Here is a 21,501-nt window from a genome sequence, read left to right on the forward strand (position 1 = left end):
ATGGTGTTACGAAACTGAAAGTACGTTTAATTAGGAATAAAATCAACGAAGATAATGAGTAGGACACATAATGCTTCCGGTTCGACAACGACAACTCGCGGAAGAGGGGCTAAACCAAGATCTCTGGCGAATGTAGGTAGAAGTAGCCGCGAAGCGACAGCTGCGTCAAACGCAAACACCAGACGGGCAAGGCAACCTCCCGGAAGAGGGATGTGGAACCCAAATAATAATTTGCCAAATCGCAGTGGTGGCGCTGGAAGAGGGAATCGACCAGGAATTGATCCTGCTGCCGAAACTGAAGATTCGAATCCAGAAGCTGACCAAGCTAGCTCGGAGCAACAGCTCTCTCAGTAATTCATTTATTTTTACTTATTTCCGTAGTTATGGTCCAATTAAGATTCAAGCACGCTGTCATGGGCACACACCTCAGCTATAATCTGGGTTAGTGGTTAGTTGTTAGTAAGAGAAGTCGATGTAGTGAACTTACATGTATCTACCCATATAGTTCATCTACCCATCGGAGATTTATCCAGGCATTCAGTGGGTCTGAACAAGAATCCGGGTCATTTCGCCCTAAAACCATTTCGAACACTGCGTTGTTTCGCTCTTAGGCCTATTCACCCAGGGTTGGTTTGCCCTAAATCTCATTCATACCGATTCGTTTCGCCCCCCAAAATAAATATATTTATTATAGTTTTGAAGTATTTTTTTCCCTTCTGTTTATTCATTATTCATTACTACATATTAGGTAATTTTCTGTCTTTGGATATTAATGCTTTATCAGCTGTTTACTTTCTGTCAGCTGAAGCCAGGCAAAATCAACATACCTTACTTGGTGTTTTAACCTCAGCTGGGTATGTAGTATATTTAATAAGAAACCACAGCACATCAGTAGTATGCAGTGTGACTGTTCATAAATTAATTATTAATGTGAATACATTGTCTGTATATTATCTAAGGCCTGTACATATTTTGTGTATATGGCTTGAGTAAATGACATTGGAAATAAACAAAATTATAATATTTTTATCTGTAAATATAAACACGCAATATAGATCGCAATGTCTGATATGTAAAAATCAATGGATATAGAACAAATCAATGAATAAATATACTTTATTAACAAAATCAAAATTAGGGTGAATCGAAACATGGGGCAAAATGACTTGGTTGGAGGTACGAATCAACCCTGCTCAAAACGACTCAGGTAAACTAGAAATAATGGCGAAATGACCTGTTACCTCTGAACAAAGGCCCCTTCCTGAAAATTCCCGATTTCTATGCTAAAAGTTCCCAATATATATAATTAAATATATTTAATTATGTCTGTTCTAATAAATTAATTTAACAGTGGTGTACTGCATCATTCACCAATGTAAAAATCTGGTGGTAAATGCTGGATATATCCCTGCACATACTCTGAAGTTGAGAGCTAGACAGACAGACATTTGGACAGTTATAATACGGTAATCACTTTACAATGAAAATGAAGAATTTCTGTCAATTACTGAGTAGCCAAAGATTCCAGTTTGGATACAATAATAACCCTATGTAATTTGATGTTAAATACCTTTTACATCGTCATGCAATCAATCAATTTTGAGTTTGCTGATAACAATTATTTCACACATTAATAACCAGGGCTAGCTCTGACACTCGAATTAATTTCCTGTAATAATTTATATTTTGTTAGAAAATAACTTTCTGAAATTTTTGAAGTTTAGTAGATAATTTGGCAAAATTTTCTTTTGACCCAGAGATAGCCCTGATAATTAATATACATACTATAGGAAAAAACATGACAGCACCCCCTTTTAACAATGTTTCAGAGTGCTGCCACATTTTTTCTTGTACTTGTAAGCACTGGTACATATTAATTAATCTATGTGCTCTAGTGGTGTCATTAAACAAAACAAACTTTAACTTGTTCCCCTATATTGCTAAAAACTGCAGCAAGATCAGTTACAATTAGTATTAATATTAATCAAGATGTATAAATCGTTGGCAGTGCCACCCACATGATTGTCATACATTATAGTAGACATGTGGAAATTTTCTAACTTTCAAATTTTGATGATACCCATCAGTCCAATGATGATAAATGTTTTTGCTATTTATTTTAAAGAATGTTGAAGGAGCTTTGACTTAAATCGAGGCTTATTATATAGAGGATGACTGACTGAAAATTAAAGATGAAGTTTCACAAATTATCCATTGAATTCACGAACAGATTTTCTTTCTAAAATATGTCTTGGTTAATTTTCTTTGTCTTTAAGACCTTGAGAAATATTGCCTTTGATATACATTGTATATATAAATATATATATTTTGTAACCAATTTTCTTCTTACTAATAGGGGCGTGTCGCTAAACCATTCATTCATTCATTCATTCTTTCATTCTTTCATTCATTCATTTATTCATTCATTTTTCCATTCATTCTTATTACTTTCAGTCTTGGAGCTTTCTCTATGTTGACACCAAATCAGGCGAAGCGGCAACAGATAATAAGTCGTATGTATTTCTATAAGTTAATCCAAAATCGAGACATATTAAACATTTCTGTTACATTGACTGTTTAACATTTCAGCAGTAACTAAACTGGCTTCCCTCAGTTATGATTTATGTTGGGTGTACTAAATTGGGCAGTTGGAATTAATTGAGAATTATTCTTAAAGTTCCACCAATCGAACAAAATTGAAACAGAAGCCCTGTGTTGGTTGGTAAAAATATCTCCACCATCGTCTTTAGAGTACTGCATAAATATATGTCAATATTAGTATGGAGGTTAATGCTAGTAATAAAGGCTAGTAATTTTGGAGGGTTAACTAAGGAGGTTTTTTTTGGTGTCCATGGACAGATTTTCAGTGATTTTGCAGAGCAGGTGCATTTTAATAATAAATGCAGGCAGTCATAGTCAATGTTTTTATTACAGATGAATTGTTATCAAATATTTATAATCACCCCAAAAAACAAAAACAAATAAAAAATTAATTAAAAGAGGCGAATGGTTTTATTATTACAGAACATTATATGAGAAAGGTACAAAATGACCATACATGTGTTTCACATTACATGATAGTTGAAATCCCAGGTTACCTGCTTTAATTCTTAAATTGTTTGTTGCAGAAGCCCAAAGAGAAACTCAGCAATATGAGGCTTACAAAGAAAAAACTAAGTTAAAACATGTGAGCTATGTTGGAACGGTGGGTAAGTAAAACCAACTTCATTCTCATCCTCTTGCAAGTCAAAACAAACATTAGGATTAGAGTCGTTGAACTCTGGAGTATTATAGAAAATGTTTATTACAAAAAGGTTTTTATACCCAGTTGAATAGGAACACAGTCTTATTTGGAATTATAAATAGTAAACATATATTTGTAAACTGGTTAATTGTTAATGTAAAATATTACATATACAAATCAAAATTACAAAAGAGTACACTAAATGAAACTGGTATCAACAATTTTATTAAAGATAAATTACAAATAGAAAAATACATATATTACAAAAACTGTTTACATACAGAATTTGACGACAATTGGGGACCATGGTTAAAAGTTCTAGAAGGCTACAAGTGAGACACTTAATACTTTTGTTATGTGTATAATTAAAAGACCCCAAAAACATTAGAAGAAGAAAATGTTTTATTTAACGACACGCTCAACACATTTCATTTACGGTTATATGGTTAAGGACCACACAGATATTGAGAGAGGAAACCCGCCGTCTCCACTTCATGGGCTACTCTTTTACATTACAAGCAAGGGATCTTTTATATGCACCATCTCATGGACAGGATAGCACATACCACGACCTTTCAATGTACCAGTCGTGGTGAACTGGCTGGAGCGAGAAATCATTAGGATTAAATGCCAGTTTTAAAGTATATAACAGGCGGCCAATGAGTTAAATCATGTTTCTACAAAATTCAAGAATGCAGGAACACTAATCTATGGATATTGAGAGCTGATTTACAAAGCAGTAGTAAACACCAAGTTAAGTTTTTTTTGTTTTTTTTTCAAACTGAATACTGAAGGGGAGCAGATAATACAAAACATACACTTTAAAATTAAAAGAAAAAAAAATCAATAAAAACACCTTTTGCATTATCAACATTTTTGATGTACACTTTTAAAGAATTAATAATTATAAACATTTATAGATAGAGCTATCTTGTATTCTGTTTAATTATGCCTATTTTCTGTTATATAATTATCAGTGGTTACATAGATAATAGTACTGTATTGTATTTATCCTGGAATTGATCACTGGCAATGTCAGAGGCTAAGCCCAGGATGGGCATGCCTGAATCTTCATTGGATATGGGCATGTTAATAGAACTCCCATTCCTATAAGCAGTTATATTGATAGTTGTCTTTGTTTTCTATTTATACGTTTTATCGATTAAAAGATACCATAATAATACTGTATTTTGTTTATGCTTCAAATCATTTACATATAAGTAGATACTAGCACTGTATTTCAGTTAATCAGGGGCGTCGAAGCTGGGGCAACAGAGGAGTCAGTTGTCGCCCCAATTATTCGGCAAGAGACGATTTTAAAAAGTCTAACTTTCAAAATAAAATTGGTGATTGAATCGCCCGAACGTTAATTAAATAGCACCATTCAAAGAGACATATTAGAAAACCTTTCACAGGAGTCTTCCCCAAACCCCCTACACAAAGAGGAGGACACCTCCGCACCAACCCCCCTCCGCAATGTCAAATTCCTATCGACGCCCCTGTTAATGACAGTTGTTGTAACATGATCTGATTGTAGATAATATCTTGTGCTACAGGTGGGGGTGAGAAAAGTGAGGCAGAAGCCCGGAGAGATGCTGAAAGAAAGCAAGCTAATGCGAAGTTGCAGAGACTGGTATTTATGAAATTTGTGTAGCAGTGCCTAATTAACAAATTATTTACGTAATTACAATCAAGTTTAGTGTATTTATTGCTTGTTTTGGGGTGACATGTTTCCTTTATTACTGATATCAGACATTTTATTTTTGGTGTCAGACATTTCAGTTATTATTGGTGTCAAAGGTTTCATTTATTACTGATGTCCGATATTTTATTTTATTATTGGTGTCAAACAATTTTCATTTATTACTGGTGTCAGACATTTTATTTTATTATTGGTGTCAAACAATTTTCATTTATTACTGATGTCAGACATTTTATTTTTGGTGTCAGATGTTTCAGTTATTACTGATATTAGACATTTTATTTTTGGTGTCAGATGTTTCAGTTATTACTGATATTAGACATTTTATTTTTGTTATTAGGGTCAAATATTTCAGTTATTATTGGTAACAAGTGTTTCATTTATTACTGATATCAGACATTTTATTCTAACATTTTAATGGTACATGCATTGTAAGTAACTAGTTTGTTGTCTTTATAATTTTGCAGAAAAAACAGCAACAATGGCAGGAACAAAAGAAAGTGTCCGAAGATTCTGTTTATGAACAGAAAAAACTGGACGCTAGACGACAGGTATAAATAATGTTTTTAATGTGCTTAATATTAAAGAAAAAAGAATATTTATTACCACGGGACAATTTTTAAATGTTTGAGATCTAATAGGTGATGATTAATCAATGTGCTCTAGTGGTGTCGTTAAACAAAATAAACATAATATGTCAGTAATATAAGAGTATTTGTCAGTGTTATTTTTACGTTTGTTACGCTTGAATGTACATGTATATATGTGTCTGTATGTCTCTACACACACCACACACCACACACACTCTCATTGGCCATTTGACCTAATTTATACCAAGTATTGACAGTTGTATTATATAGAGATCATTATCTGAGCTTGTGTGTCGTACTGATTTTACTAAATGAGTGTCAGGATTTTTGCATTAATTCTGACACGAGTTTCGTAAAATCAGTACGACCTGCACGCGAGTGTAATAATTTCTTTATTATTCATATTATTATTGTTATAAACAAGACTCAGCTCAAAATGTTTCAGCCACAACTAGAAGGAGACTACAAAATGACGTCATATTTCAAATGCACAGTCTGAGATAGGACCGGAGAAACAACGTCATGTTATGACGTCGCTTCCCACAATTACGTCATTACACTTGTTATTACACATGTGGTTCATATGATTATTATTAACTCGGTTATGTTTAACCATATGGATAATAAAATTACATGTAGGCCTATATAAATTGCCATATAATATAATTGGAAATATGGTATAATTAGTGATGTGGTTAATTTAATAATGGTGTGTAATCATGTATAATAAGTAACATGGTGATGTAAATGAATTATTTTCTCGTAGTCGGAGTTAAAGGAGGAGAAGGAAAGAAGACGAGAAGAGAAGTTAAAGGAAGACATGAGGAGGTAACTCTTACATGACTTATCTTAAACACTGAAATATTTTCACTTCACTGTTAAAATATGAATGTCATCCAGAAATGAGGAAGTAACTCTTTCAGAAATGAGGAGGTAACTCTTACATGGTTTATCTTAAACACTGTGCAATATTTTTACTTCACTTTTAAAATATGAATGTCATGTAGAAATGAGAAGGTAACTCTTTCAGAAATAAGAAGGCAACTCTTACAGGGCTAATCTTATACACTACAATATTTTCACTTCACTGTTAAAATATGCATGTCATTCTTAGGCCTAGTTTATCCTAGAAAATAATTGCCTAAAAATAAACTAGTGAAATTTTATTCATATAATAATAGATGCACAATAGCATGTTTAAATTAAGCACTGTGCTTTAGGATTATAATTGACAAAGGCTTTATTAAAAGGAAAATACATATTCAGGGCACAATATTTCATGCAAACCATTGTTTTGTTCGTCTGTTGGTTATATAAATTTTAGGCATACGGGCACCCATTCAATTTTAATCATCCCATTTTTGTAGGGGAGGCAGGCTGATTTTTTGCCTGAATTAAAAAAAATGCCTAAATCAGGATAACACACACACACACACATATATATATATATATATATATAGGGCTGCTGATGAATTACTACACAATTCTATAAGAATTACAATGACTATTGTTACTAGAATGATGGAAATACATGGTGAAAAGATTTCAGGCCAGTTCATTTTACCCGAATGTCTCTATTATTTTTGCTCAAATTTGAAGATTTGCACATTTAATATTTTGTTTCACTTTTATTTGCAGAAAACGTAGTGCCTTCTTAGACAAACTGGAAAGTCAAAAGCCAGGTAATTAGCGGGTCTAGAATAATATGAATATTTAGTTATTTCCCTTGATAGCCAGTGCCATAGTAGGTTCGGTTCCATCTGTGGGAGTGTTTGTGTGTGTCTGTAGTATTTATATGTGTGTGTGTAGTATGTTTGTGTGTGTGTAGTGTTTATATGTGTGTGTGTGTAATATGTTTGTGTGTGTCTGTAGTTTTTTTATGTGTGTGTAGTATGTTTGTGTGTCTGTAGTTTTTATGTGTGTGTATTATGTTTGTGTGTGTCTGTAGTTTTTATATGTGTGTAGTATGTTTGTGTGTGTCTGTAGTTTTTATGTGTGTGTAATATGTTTGTGTGTGTCTGTAGTTTTTATATGTGTGTAGTATGTTTGTGTGTGTCTGTAGTTTTTATGTGTGTGTAATATGTTTGTGTGTGTCTGTAGTTTTTATATGTGTGTGTAGTATGTTTGTGTAGTGTCTGTAGTTTTTATATGTGTGTAGTATGTTTGGGTGTGTGTGTAGTATGTTTGTGTAGTGTCTGTAGTTTTTATGTTTGTGTAGTGTCTGTAGTGCTTATACGTGTGTGTAGTATGTTTGTTTGTGTCTTTAGTGTTTATCTGTGTATGTAGTATGTGGGTAGTGTTTGTATGTATGTGTTGGTAGTGTGTTTGTGTAGTATGTTTGTGTGTTTATGTGCATGTGTGTTTATATAGCCTCATGTATCCAGAACCTATGAGTTGGGATTTAGCTGAGACGTATCACTGAAACTAGGGCCTCCACATGTCCAAAATATTCGACTCGAGTACTCGAGAGTCAAACTCGACCCGAGTACTCCAGAGTCAAACTCGACTCGAGTACTCGAGAGTCAAACTCGACCCAGACTCAAGTACCTAGCACTTACACTAGATGATGATGAGATTAAGGAATGAAGTAAAATAGCATTGTGTATTTTAATTCCAGCGCTGAACATGGATGCCAAATCATGCCGTTGTATTACATTTAGAAACCAGTTGATACATCCACTGTTGTGACAGACGGATGGCCAGTTTCAAATTAAGAGAAACTAGCGCATGATCATATAATTATTCTGCAACTTAAATCGTTGATTATCTACTACTGAAATTATTGTCCTACATTGTCCATTGTATTTTAGTTGATCATTGTATTCCACCTTGTACGGGTACTCAAGTCCTGTGAACGGACTCGAGTCTTCCTAGACACTACCTGTGCCCTAGTACTCAAGTACTCATGGAGACCCTAACTGAAACCATGTGCTTTTATGTCAATGAATGAATGAATGTTTAACGAAAATACACATCGGCTATTTTATGTCGATAGACAATTTTAACATTCCTCTCCTTTATGTACACGTTTCAGCTTCCCAGCCTACAACACTGCCGTTCCCAGTGTCACCTGGATCGTCCAGGCCAATAGCTCAACACAGAGGAGCAGGTAACTAGTGGTTACATTAATTGCTCCCCTTACGTAAATTATGGGGAGGCATTTAAGATATCACCATACTGATACCATGTAAGGTAGCACTAAACCAAATAATTTCCGGCTGGGTCAAAGTTCGAGGTGCACCGAACTTTTGATAGAGAAGTTAACACCATAAGTCCTGTGATTGGTTATAAATATGAGTGTGTTGGTTGTAAAAAAAATTAGTTACAGATACCCCATACATGTTCCAAGCACAAGGCTACTTGACACAGTTGTACTAGATGAAATAAAATTGCATACCATAGTATGCAATTTTATTTTATCTAGTACAACTGTGTCAAGTAGCCTTGTGCTTGGAACATGTATGGGGTACCTGTACAAAAAAGTACTCGAATTTTGTGCGAAACTAGGGGTGTTGTAAAAAGATCTGGTTATACCGAAAATGAGCCATGAAAGGTACCATTTTCTTCACTTGATACATTGAGGTAGAGGTTATGGTACTGATATTTATGGGTCATAGTTTGGTTGATATAATGTATATAGTGTTTTTAAACACAAACGTTAACATGGTCGCCTATGGGATTTTATTTGGTTTAGTCATACCTATAAACTCACATGCTGATAATATAAGGGGAGCTAATTTCACTCTCCTTGAACTAGTCTCAGGAGAGTTATGGGAAGTGAGAATGGCGAGTCTGTTGTTAAAAGTCAAGTTATTAATTCCTCAATGGCCCAGCAGTCATGGCTCGAAATTAACATTGTGCAAGAGGCAAAAACTGCTAAAAGTGCTTTCTAATAATTAGATTCATGAGCTTTTTTTTGTTCATTCCAGCTTAAAATATACAGCTATGGCAGGTCTAGCTCTGTGTATGTAAAAAAATTCGCCAAATTATCTGATGAACTCAAAACAATTGCAGAAACGCACCATTATTTTTAACAAAATATTAATCATAGCATGAAATTATTTTGCCAAATTAAAATAAAATTCACAAGTTGTGTTTAAAATTCACATTTGGCGAATTTGGTGAGTACCAAAGCTAGCCCTGGCTATAGAATTTATATCAATACCTGTATTCTATCACTGCTTATAAATCTCTAGCTTAAATTGCTTCAAGATTAAAATTTGAGAAGCAAAGATTTCTTCCCACTCTAGACAATGAAGGAAGGAAATGTGTTATTTAATGACATACTCAACACATTTTATTTACGCTTATATGGTGTCAGACATATGGTTACAGACCACACATATATTGAGAGAGGAAACCTGCTGTCGCCACTTCATGGGCTACTCTTTTCAATTAGCAGAAAGGCATCTTTCATATGCATCATCCCACAGACAGGATAGTACATACCACAACCTTTGTTACACCAGTTGTGGAGCACTGGCTGGAACAAAAAATAGCCAAATGGGTCCACTGACGGGGATCGATCGTAGACCGACCGCGCATCAGCTAAACAATGAATTTCAAGCCGTAATTATTAGTAGAGTTACAAGAGGTACATGCATGAGCCAGAGCGCTCATGGCTCTTCACTAGACTGGTTTTCATGCCTAATGTTAAATGAATTCAAATAACAGAATGTGAAGGAAACCTATCAAAACTGTTCACCAATGCTGGTTTTTCTGAACATGTCTCAGGTTTAAAGTTGGTAGGTGCTGGCATTGTATGAAGATTTTTACCGTATGTAACTACAACGTTATTTTGCATTAATTACGGCTCGGGGCGAGACGTAGCAGAGTGGTAAAGCACTCGTTTGATGTGCAGTAGGTTTGAGATCGATCTGTGCCAGTGGACCCATTGGGCTATTTTTCGCTCCAGCCAGTGCACCACGACTGGTACATCAAAGGCCGTGGTATGTGCTATCCTGTCTATGGAATGGTGCATATAAAAAGATATCTTGCTCTTAACCATATGTCCGACGCCATATAACTGTAAATAAAATATGTTGAGAGTGTTGTTAAAATAAAACATTTCTTTCATTACGGCTCTGATAATTGTGAGTGTTAAAATTGAAATTATAAAAAACATATTCAGTAAAACCTGTTTAAACTAGCCAAGTTGCATGGACCCAAATTTTCTAAATTCTAAAACGTGACCCTTTAAATTCTGTCCCAAGTCTGGCTATCCAGAGACAGGAACCGGGATAGACATGCTCGAAACCTTAGTGGTATATGAGCATGCTAAAATTATCTGCTCCGCTCCCTTTATACACTGGATTCGGTCTAAATCGGATAAATATTAGGTCTATGGTGTGATCCGGTTTAGACAAGTTTCACTGTATAACAGTAAATCCAGTAATACGGTACTGCTTTCATAATTATTACATTATTACATGTGTTATTTTAGGTGAAAGTAGTGGAATGTATGAAGCATTGTCACCAGGACCACACCGACTGGCATCGCAACCGAAACCATATCAACCACCACCACAGCCGCATGTTTTCCCACAAGAATCATCGACCAACTTCAGAGATGAGCTGTCGACTGATTTTGGAGAGGGGCTATATCTTGGAACCGGTGATGAAGTCAGTCAGCTGAGTGCTATGTTCCCGAACTTTTCTCCAGAAGTTCTGGCGGACATTTTCCAGCAGACGGGATCACTAGATGCCGCAGCATCACTCTTGATGGAAATGCAAGAATAATAGATTACATCATAAGCGGTCATGTGAGATAGAAATAGTACACCCGAGGTGGTGGAAAGGTTGACCCGGGACGAGGCTTACCGAGTCCCAGGGTAGAAATTTCCACCACCGAGGGTGTATTTGTTCTATCTCACATGACCGCTTATGATGGAGTCGTTTTCTCCCATCCATTCCATAAATAAACCATTATTTTGCACGAACAAACAAAAATGGCTGAAAAAGTAACTTCTTTATTTGACCGTTTTATAAAAAATAATCTACACTATCATATTTTCCGCATCTGTTTCATGTGTTAAATATTATTTATCACTACAAATTAACAAGATAGTTTTTATAATGAAGGTTTTAATAACAAAATATTGATCTAAAACTAGCCAACTCACATTGATATGACGTCATATATTACCAACGCCGTAATACTCTCAATGTTAAATTCAATGGCGTCATAGCCCACGCAAGACAGATTTATTCCGCATGGGCTGACGTCATGGAATGGGTCTGTCTTGCATGGCTAGGGATGGGAGAATAAAATGTCATTTAAAAAAAAGAGAAAAACTTTAATTTATAATGGATTTCAAGATGGTGGAAAGAAAAAAAAAATGTCTCTTTGTTAGAGACTTACGGTTTACGTATGGATCCAAAACTGGAATTGATTTTTAACTTGTGGTTTACGTATGAATTAAAAAATTAAATTGGTTTTCAACTTCTGGTTTACTTAGAATCCAAAATGGAATCAGCTTTTAACTTGCAGTTTACTTATGGATTAAAAAACATTAAATGGATTTTCACCTTGTAGTTTACTTATATATCTAAAATGAAATTGTTTTTAACTGGTGGCTTACTTAAGGATCCAAAAATAAAATTGGTATTTAACTTGTGATTTATATAATTACTTATGAAGTCAAAACTGGAATCAGTTTTTAACTTGTGGGTCCAAAACTCAAATCAGTTTTTAACTTGTGGATCCAAAAATGGAATCAATTTTTAACTTGTGGATTACTTGTGGATCCAAAACTGAAATTGATTTTTAACTTTTAAAGACACTGACACTTGTTTATTTTTTATACTGCGAACATAACATTGAATTTGTTGTTGTTGTTTTTTTGTTTTGTTTTTATTCCATTGGAATCATCAATCTGAAGTCATCTAAATATTTTGGGATTCCATCTCATATTTTAATGGTTCTGACCCAAAATCTGTGATTTGTGGTAGCAGAGAATCCTGTTAAAGTGACAGACCCTAGTTTCAACACGTGAAAATTAACACTAAATTTAGTTCAAGGGACAGACCCTAGAGTCAACACGTGAAAATTAACACTAAGTTTAGTTCAAGGGACAGACCCTAGAGTCAACACGTGAAAATTAACACTAAGTTTAGTTCAAGGGACAGACCCTAGAGTCAACACGTGAAAATTAACACTAAGTTTAGTTCAAGGGACAGACCCTAGTTTCAACTCGTTAAAATTAACATTAAGTTTAGTTAAAGGGACAGACCCTAGTTTCAAACCGTGAAAATTAACACTAAGTTTAGTTAATCTACAAACCTGTAACACATTTGGATAAAGTTACAGTTGAGTGAAACATGAGTCTGTGACTCTAAAAGTAAGGCTAAAACTCGACTCCATAACTGTTACTTCTCAGACGCACGTGTGTTTTTAAAAATATGAGAAATGCATTTTGTGATATTAAAAAAACAGGGATGACCAAAAACACTTCGAATGTGCGGAAATTGATAATCTAAACCATAAAATCTAAGTAATAAAATCTAAGTAAAGTAGGATTTCAGTGATCAAAAGTGGCTATAATAGTCAAAACATATGCTTTAGTGTTTAAAAAATAGGGTATGTCCCTTTAATTTTCCAGCCTGTCTGATATAAGACTATTACATTTTGTGCAGCATGTGCTATTGTATTAATTAGAACAACAAAAACATGTCAGATATGCAATTAAGGATTTTCTGTTATTTCATTTATGTTCATTGGGGTATGAACAACAAAAGATCATTCTCACATAAGTTTGCAGATGATATATATTTTTTCATACCCAGATGAACGCAAAAGAAATAACAGACATTATTTATAATTAAATTTGAATCATACTTGCTAATAATAACACTAAAACTTCATACTTATTTTAAATTATTTTTGGTCCATAAACAATACGGCTCAATAAGACAACTTGCACATAAAAAATGATGTCATCAGATATAACATTCCTTGACGAGGTAATTTATACGTTCATCGAGAAATGAACAAACTTCCATTGCTATGTTTGGACCAATGGGATGACGTTATGTTGTACTGAATGTAACAGAAATTTAATTATAAATTGATATTCAAAGCAAAAACAGAGTACCTTTAAATTTGATATGTATACTATGTCAATTTAGATCTGTATCACATGTATACATTTAGCAGGTCTCACCCTATCCATTTCCAAATTAGCCAAGTGCTAATTTTTGTACAAAGTAGCTACAACATTTAGTCTTTGGCTAATAAAATATTACTTAAATTAAACCACATTTTAATAATGTTCAAGGAAATACTCTACATGTCTGGCTAAACCAAAAACATGTGTGAGCCCCAAGTAAAAAAACATACCAAATATGGTATTGCTACATTCACACATACATTGTATTATACAACAAAATATTTGTTATCATACAAATATTTGTGTTCTCATTAGTATTGGATTTTTTGGTTATTGTTTGCTTATTTTTCCAAAATAATAAAAAAAAAATATTCAGGATTAAAAGGGTCGAGATAATCACAAAATGTGAGTCCTGTTTCACTACTTTCGTGCATATATATAACTAGAGATATTTTTATATAATTATTAATATGGTTTAATTTATTATTTAATATTTTTATCTTTATAAATGAGCTTACTTACATTTGTTGATTGGTTTCTAGTTAGAATTGGTCGTAGTTCAGTCGCACATGTATTTAATGACAAGTTAGGGCCTAAGCATAACTGATGGATAGAGATGGATTATAACAGTAGCACAGCATGCTGTGAAAAGTATGTGTATTGTTAAATTGTATGGGTGACCAGTGGATGTTATGGACAATTGTTTCTCACCTTCACCACTTATATTTGAAACTGCCCTGATGGAATTTTAAAAAAGGAAGGAAGGAAATGTTTTATTTTTAACGATGCACTCAACACAGTTTATTTACAGTTATAAGGCGTCAGACATATGGTTAAAGACCACACAGATATTGAGAGAGGAAATCCACTGATACCACTTCATGGGCTACTGTTTTTGATTAGCAGCAAGGGATGAGTTGTACAGTGAATATTATTAAAAAAAATTTTTTTTGTAAAAGTGAAATTTGAAGTTTTAATGTTTGTTAAAATTGTTTTGTTTTTAACGTTAAATTCTGCTCAACTTTGTGTATTTCAATATTATGTTATATTTGTTACAGTTATCATCTGTCTATTTTTAATCATAATGTGCATGTTTTAGAATAATATAAAGCAGAACATTTTAATGTTTAAAAAAAAAGAAATTGCAATTATACATTTGTATATAGTAACAAAATCATTTAAAATACAGATCATTACATTGTGCTGTACTGATCTGTTTATTTCTTGGAGTAAAATGGCTCCTATGAGCATAATCATTTATTTACATGTATTCCAAAAATGCACATATTTTGCGCAAACACATACCAGTACAAATGGTTTTTTTTTTTATTACCACAAAAAATATTCAGACAATTGATTAGGAATGTACCAAGTGCAAAACATTAAAACAAACAAAAAATCAATGTATTCTTGTGGTGTCGATAAACGAAACAAACTTTAAACATAAAAAACCCACAATGCCTGCTTCAACTCTTATAGACAATTTTACTATATTTCTCCACTTTTATTTTCTATAAAACATAATGACCCCCACCCTCCACTCACACACACGGGTCAGGTCCAGAATTGTGTGAAGTGGGAGGCACTGTAATTATTACTTTATGTATTATGGATCTGCTGAAATTTGTCCTCTATGCAAACATGGTTTAATATAATTTTTATTTTGTTTGTGGTGGCAATACAAAAATCTCATTGCATCTGTCTTGTGATCATGTGATCAAATCTAGAATGTTCAACTGAATTCTTCTTCAGTGCTAACTGATATGCTAAAGCTACTGATGGCATGGGTGGATCCAAGGGAAGTGAACAGGAGGACCTTAAAAATAAAAGGCTGACCAGTCCCCCCCCCCCCCCTAAAAAATAAAGGGCTCCCTTTTTAACAATTTGTTAACAATTTTCATTAAAGTGTCCTTTTTAGGGAGTTTGTCCATGTACCATTTTGCCCTTGGTCCCCTCCCTGAAATATGTCCTGGGTCTGCCCTTGAATGTCATCAGTCATAACAAGACTAACCTAGATGTCATTCTACAAAACCATACCATGATATTTATCGAACTGTTTTTGTTCAATAACAAGCCTGCATGATAAAATAGTGTTGTTAGTCCTTTGATATACTAGTTGTGGTGCACTGGCTGGAACAAGAAATAGTCAATGTTAAAAGATGGGATACCAAAGAGTGCAGCTTTAATATAATAATTAAAATTAAACATTGATAAACATTGTAACTAAAGTGTCATAAACGTTTTAAAACTGACATTGAGATATGTAGGCTTGTTACATTATAAAGCATGTTACAAAACCATACCATGATATTTATTGCACTGTTTTTGTTGAATAACAAGCATGATAAAACAGTATTGTTAGTCGAGTTCAACCAGAAGGGACTATAGGTTTCATCTCTGTCCTGTCTGTCTGTCTGTCCGTCCCATGTATAGTTTTCCGGTTGTTGTTTCCTTTTACAATGACATGCAATATTGAGCTGACATTTTGTGTATAGCTTTATCATATAGGCTACTGTTACAAATCAAGTTTGACTTTCATGGTGATTTACTCATTTTTAACAGAGTTATGGCCTTTTAAATTAGGAGATATGAACATTTGTTTTCTAGATTTCTTTCTTCAGTGCCTCAAGATATATTGAGCTGACATTTTGTGTATAACTTTATCATGTTCTGTTACAGATCACGTTTAACTTTCATGGCAGTTTACCGTTATCAGCCTTGAACTATTTCTTTTCTGGATTTGTTTCCCCAGTGTCTGAAAATATTGAGAGGAAATTTTGTTCATAGCTTTATCTTGTACTGTTAAAGATCAAGTTTCACTTTTATAGTAATTTACCCAATTTTCAGTTATGGCCCATGAATTTAGGAAATATGAACATTTGTTAGGCCTGGTAGGGGACATGTATTGCTTTAACAGTACTCTCAGAATACTTGTTATACATACAGTTCAAATTATTTTGGTTTATTTCAAAATGATATGGATACTTAGAAGTGATATATTGGACAAGACTTGTTAATGTTCTAAAACATGATTATTGGGATACTTATTCTTCTTTTTCATTCAAATTTGTGAAAATTGTCTCATACAGATATTTCGATCGGAGTGATGATTACAAAACAAGATATTAAAGAAGCTACCTATCAAGTTTTATATCCTTTGTGAAATAATTTTCATTGGTCACCGACTAAAGCTTGTGACATAATTTTTTTTTATTTCACTCAGGATGTAAACATAATTAAAAAAAATAGCAGCTTATTTAATATTCTATACTGATCTCCAATTCTCCATTGAAAACTCACTTCCACAAAATTTTTGAATTGTCAATGCTATTGCACTACAACACACAACAGGCCTAACCCGAACCCTTGATTACAATGTTGGGGTTATTTACGGACTACCAGAATACAAACTCAGTTAAATGTTGTTTTTCAATTTCTCTTTTTTTTCCTTTTTTTTTAAACTACAAGTTCAACATGTGACTGGTGCATTATTAATAAGTTTAGTATGCAAGAGGTTTCTAGTAATGAATTCAATAATGTGATTGTTATTTCTTTTAAACTTTTCTGTTAAACTGCAGGTGAGTCATTATATTTCCCACTTTGTTTTAAATATGATGTTGTGAATAAAAAACGGGAGAGTTTACACAATTTTAACCCTTTATGGTAAGAAAAAGTATTTTAGGGCATTCTGTTTGTATTTTCACTTACTGTAAATCCAAATTATCAGCAATGTTTTATTTTTAATAAAATAAAAGAATGATTATAAACTATTCACAATTACTGTGTACGTGTTGTTGTTTTTTCCATTTTATTTAAGCATATTGTCTGGGCACATACCTCAACAGATGCATGTGCAGAGGTGGGTTTTGGGGGTTGAAACCCCTTCCTGCATAAGCTAATTAAAAAATAATTTAAAGATACATTTTCAAAGGGAGCATTTTGACCCAAACCCCACCTCCTATAAACTGCCACAGTCTAGACTTATATTTGCTAAAATTCTTGCACAAGCACTTGCTCAACAATCTGGGCTGTTTGTTCAGAACGAGGGACAGTTTTGTTATAAAGTTAACCTGTCTGTGGGAAAGTGCATTCCGTATATGAGATCCCTTGCTACATTAGGAAAATGTAGCAGGTTTTCTCTGATGACTAAGTGTCAGAATGACCAAATGTTTGACATCCAACAGCCAATGATTAATAAACCTGCTTTTTCTAATGCAGAAAGGAATCTTTTATATGCACTTTCCCACAGACAAGATAGCACATACCATGGCCTTTGACCAGTTGTGATGCACTGGTTGGAACAAGAAAAAACCCAATCAGTTGAATGAATCCACCGAGGTGGTTCGATCCTGTGACGCAAGCACCTCAATTGTGCATTCAACCGAGCTAGATCCCGCCTTTTAAAACAATACAACAATTTTATAAATCAATTTACTAATAGCTAGTTTCACATAAAGAAAAAATATTATTTACATAAAACATGACAAACAACAAAACATATTCTGGTATATATACATTCAAATATTTAATTTCACAAAAATCTGAATTTTTCTGCCATATTTGTAAGGCTTTTTTGGGTTACAGAGTACAGTATAAAAATATTAAAAGCAGATGGAATTTAATCTTATAATAGTGATAAAGACATTTTCAAACCATGTGATAAATTTATCTTGTATCACACATGTGCTATATGGACTGGAACTTGTAAAAGAGGAATTCCCTTTTCTTCCTGTGACAAGCCATTCTTTAACAGTGGCAGATCTTTTATATGCACCATCCCACAGACAGGTTAAAGTACAGTTAGTTGTGTTTAACACCACCACTAGAACACACTGCTTTATTAATCACCGGCTGTTGGATGTCAAACATTTGGTAATTTTGAAATAGTCTACAGATCTTTTATATACACCATGCCACAGACGGGTTAAAGTAAAGTTTGTTTTGTTTAACAACACCACTAGAGCACATTGATTTATTAATCATCAGCTATTGGATGTCAAACATTTGGTAATTTTGAAATAGTCTACAGATCTTTTGTATGCACCATCCCACAGACAGGACAGCACATACCACAGCCTTTGATACATGTATACCAGTCGTGGAGCATTGGTTGGAACGAGAAATAGTAAAAAATGGGCCCACCAAGTGGGATCGATCCTAAACTGACCACGCATCAAACAAGCACTTTACCATTGGGCTACGTCCAGCCCCCCTCAGTTGACCATTAATGCTAACGATGTGCGATGCCTCATCCACTTGTTAGTGTAACAATAGTATACTAAATATAATGGTGACATAGTCGTGTGCTTGTTTGTGGCAAAAAGACATATATACTGATACCATAAACACATTTATTAAAACAATAGTTGTTGTATTTTGTATTTTTAATCAATGTTATAAGTTAAAAAAAAGTCGTTTTGTTCAACACCACTAGAGCACATTGATTTATTAATTAAAGGCTACTGGATGTCAAACATTAGGTCATTTTGACATATAGTCTTAAGAGAGGAAACCCACTACATTTTTCCTTTAGTAGCAAGGGATCTTTTATATGCACCATCCCACAGACAGGACTGCACATACCACAGCCTTTGATATACCATTCGTGGTGCACTGGCTGGAACGAAAAATAGTCAATGTTAAAAGATGGGATAGCAAAGAGTGCAGCTTTAATAAAATAATTAAAATTAAACATTGATAAACATTGTAACTAAAGTGTCATAAACGTTTTAAAACTGACATAGAGATATGTAGGCTTGTTACATTATAAAGCATGTTCGTTTGTTTCATACAAAAAAACACATTCAAAAAATAATAAACCAGTAATTATGCATTACATGCTTCTATGGTTTTTAAATCAAAATCAGGCTATAGGATTTCAAATTTCATGGGAAACCCTTTTTCGGTTCAGTACCTGGTCATTATGATAATCCATCGGAAACTATTTTTTAAAAATAATCTTATATTACATTACATTTTGTATTTTCGTTGAATAGTTGTGCTCGATATAATAATCATGGGAAACGTGAAATGCGAGGGCCTAAAAATGTTCTTTTCTTGATTATGTACATATTATATAATAAATATGATTCAATCATATTATTTTCCAACACTCGTCCAGTGTTCGAGATTAACGTCCAGTGTTCGAGATTAACGGTATCCCGGGGATACCAGAATTTAATTTTGGATACCAGACTTCAAGAACCCAGTATCCCACCGGGATACCATATAATACTAAATTCTCAGGTGGGATACCAGATTTTGAAATGTTAGTATCCAACTAGGATACTGCCCCAAAATTTTAATCTCGAACACTGTCGTCTCAAACTATTATGTATGGACTTTGGACACATATATTATAAAAATGGGTGGGGTGGTCTGAATTATCACATATCATTAACTTTTCAACAAATCTCAAGTCACATGACACGTAGAATTATCTCCTACATAACCACCACACTGATTGGCTGTCTGGGTTATAGTATTTTCTTGACCACTGATTATTGATATTTCCTGAGCAGCAGCAGCAGCATCAGCTGAAACCACACGCCCATTTATATGGGAAACTAAGTGGTTAGTTCCAGTAAATCCTGCATTTGTTTCTTCTGATTGAGCCAAATTGGACATATCAGCTGATGTGCTCTGCGTCTCCGACTGTTCCGTTATAGTAGGCAGGTAGTGCACACGTTTGAATCCCATAGTGTACACCCATCCACCTAACACTGAGTTTGGTGATGATGGTGGTGTTAGTGAGGGCAAGTTCTCTGAAACCAAATCCACTTCCATGCTGTCTACCAGTCCGTTGTGCCTTCTTCTCTTCACCCGAAACCGCATGTAAACAAGGCTGGAAATTAGCACAGTCATGATGACAAACAGAATTGCCACGAGTGCAATGGATGTTTTCTCAACTGAATTCACTGATAAAAAAAAAAAAAAAAAAATTAGTTTATTTGTGTATATCTGGTTCCATACAAACATTAGGACTGTCATTATATCTGGTTCCATACAAACATTAGGACTGTCATTATATCTGGTTCCATACAAACATTAGGACTGTCATTATATCTGGTTCCATACAAACATTAGGACTGTCATTATATCTGGTTCCATACAAACATTAGGTCGGTCATTATATCTGGTTCCATACAAACATTAGGACTGTCATTATATCTGGTTCCATACAAACATTAGGACTGTTATTATATCTGGTTCCATACAAACATTAGGACTGTCATTATATTTGGTTCCATACAAACATTAGGACTGTCATTATATCTGGTTCCATACAAACATTAGGACTGTCATTATATCTGGTTCCATACAAACATTAGGTCGGTCATTATATCTGGTTCCATACAAACATTAGGACTGTCATTATATCTGGTTCCATACAAACATTAGGACTGTCATTATATCTGGTTCCATACAAACATTAGGACTGTCATTATATCTGGTTCCATACAAACATTAGGACTGTTATTATATTTGGTTCCATACAAACATTAGGACTGTCATTATATTTGGTTCCATACAAACATTAGGTCTGTCATTATATCTGGTTCCATACAAACATTAGGACTGTCATTATATCTGGTTCCATACAAACATTAGGACTGTTATTATATCTAAACAAACATTAGGACTGTCATTATATCTGGTTCCATACAAACATTATGACTGTCATTATATCTGGTTCCAAACAAACATTAGGACTGTCTTTATATCTGGTTCCAAACAAACATTAGGACTGTCATTATATCTGGTTCCAAACAAACATTAGGACTGTCATTATATCTGGTTCCAAACAAACATTAGGACTGTCTTTATATCTGGTTCCAAACAAACATTAGGACTGTC

The 21,501-nt window shown here is 33.9% G+C and overlaps 2 protein-coding genes across 2 annotated transcripts in view; one reads left to right on the forward strand and one right to left on the reverse strand.

Moving 5' to 3' along the window:
- Window positions 1-11,555, forward strand: LOC121390716 (nucleosome-remodeling factor subunit NURF301-like). The gene is made up of 9 exons (XM_041522651.1): window positions 1-350; window positions 2,455-2,513; window positions 3,129-3,209; window positions 4,801-4,877; window positions 5,414-5,497; window positions 6,303-6,364; window positions 7,175-7,218; window positions 8,571-8,645; window positions 10,980-11,555. The coding sequence occupies exons 1-9, from the start codon at window positions 55-57 to the stop codon at window positions 11,273-11,275; spliced, it is 1,074 nt and encodes a 357-aa protein (XP_041378585.1). The 5' UTR covers window positions 1-54; the 3' UTR covers window positions 11,276-11,555.
- A 7,601-nt stretch (window positions 11,556-19,156) lies between these two features.
- Window positions 19,157-21,501, reverse strand: part of LOC121371321 — a 235,223-nt gene continuing 232,878 nt past the window's right edge. The window contains exon 6 of the mRNA XM_041497129.1: window positions 19,157-20,561. Coding sequence (XP_041353063.1) covers window positions 20,059-20,561 — 503 coding nt within the window. The 3' untranslated portion in view covers window positions 19,157-20,058. The remainder of the gene's footprint in view (window positions 20,562-21,501) is intronic.

Source organism: Gigantopelta aegis, chromosome 1 (assembly GCF_016097555.1).
Source record: "Gigantopelta aegis isolate Gae_Host chromosome 1, Gae_host_genome, whole genome shotgun sequence".
In the NCBI taxonomy this organism is placed as follows: domain Eukaryota; kingdom Metazoa; phylum Mollusca; class Gastropoda; order Neomphalida; family Peltospiridae; genus Gigantopelta; species Gigantopelta aegis.

What these genes read in the sequence shown, in the direction of transcription:
- LOC121390716 (XM_041522651.1), top strand. Translation starts at nt 55, where the DNA reads ATGAGTAGGACACATAATGCTTCCGGTTCGACAACGACAACTCGCGGA. An exon ending in GAGCTATGTTGGAACGGTGG is followed by an intron (nt 3,210 to 4,800) that starts GTAAGTAAAACC and finishes CTTGTGCTACAG; the next exon opens with GTGGGGGTGAGAAAAGTGAG. An exon ending in ATGCGAAGTTGCAGAGACTG is followed by an intron (nt 4,878 to 5,413) that starts GTATTTATGAAA and finishes ATAATTTTGCAG; the next exon opens with AAAAAACAGCAACAATGGCA.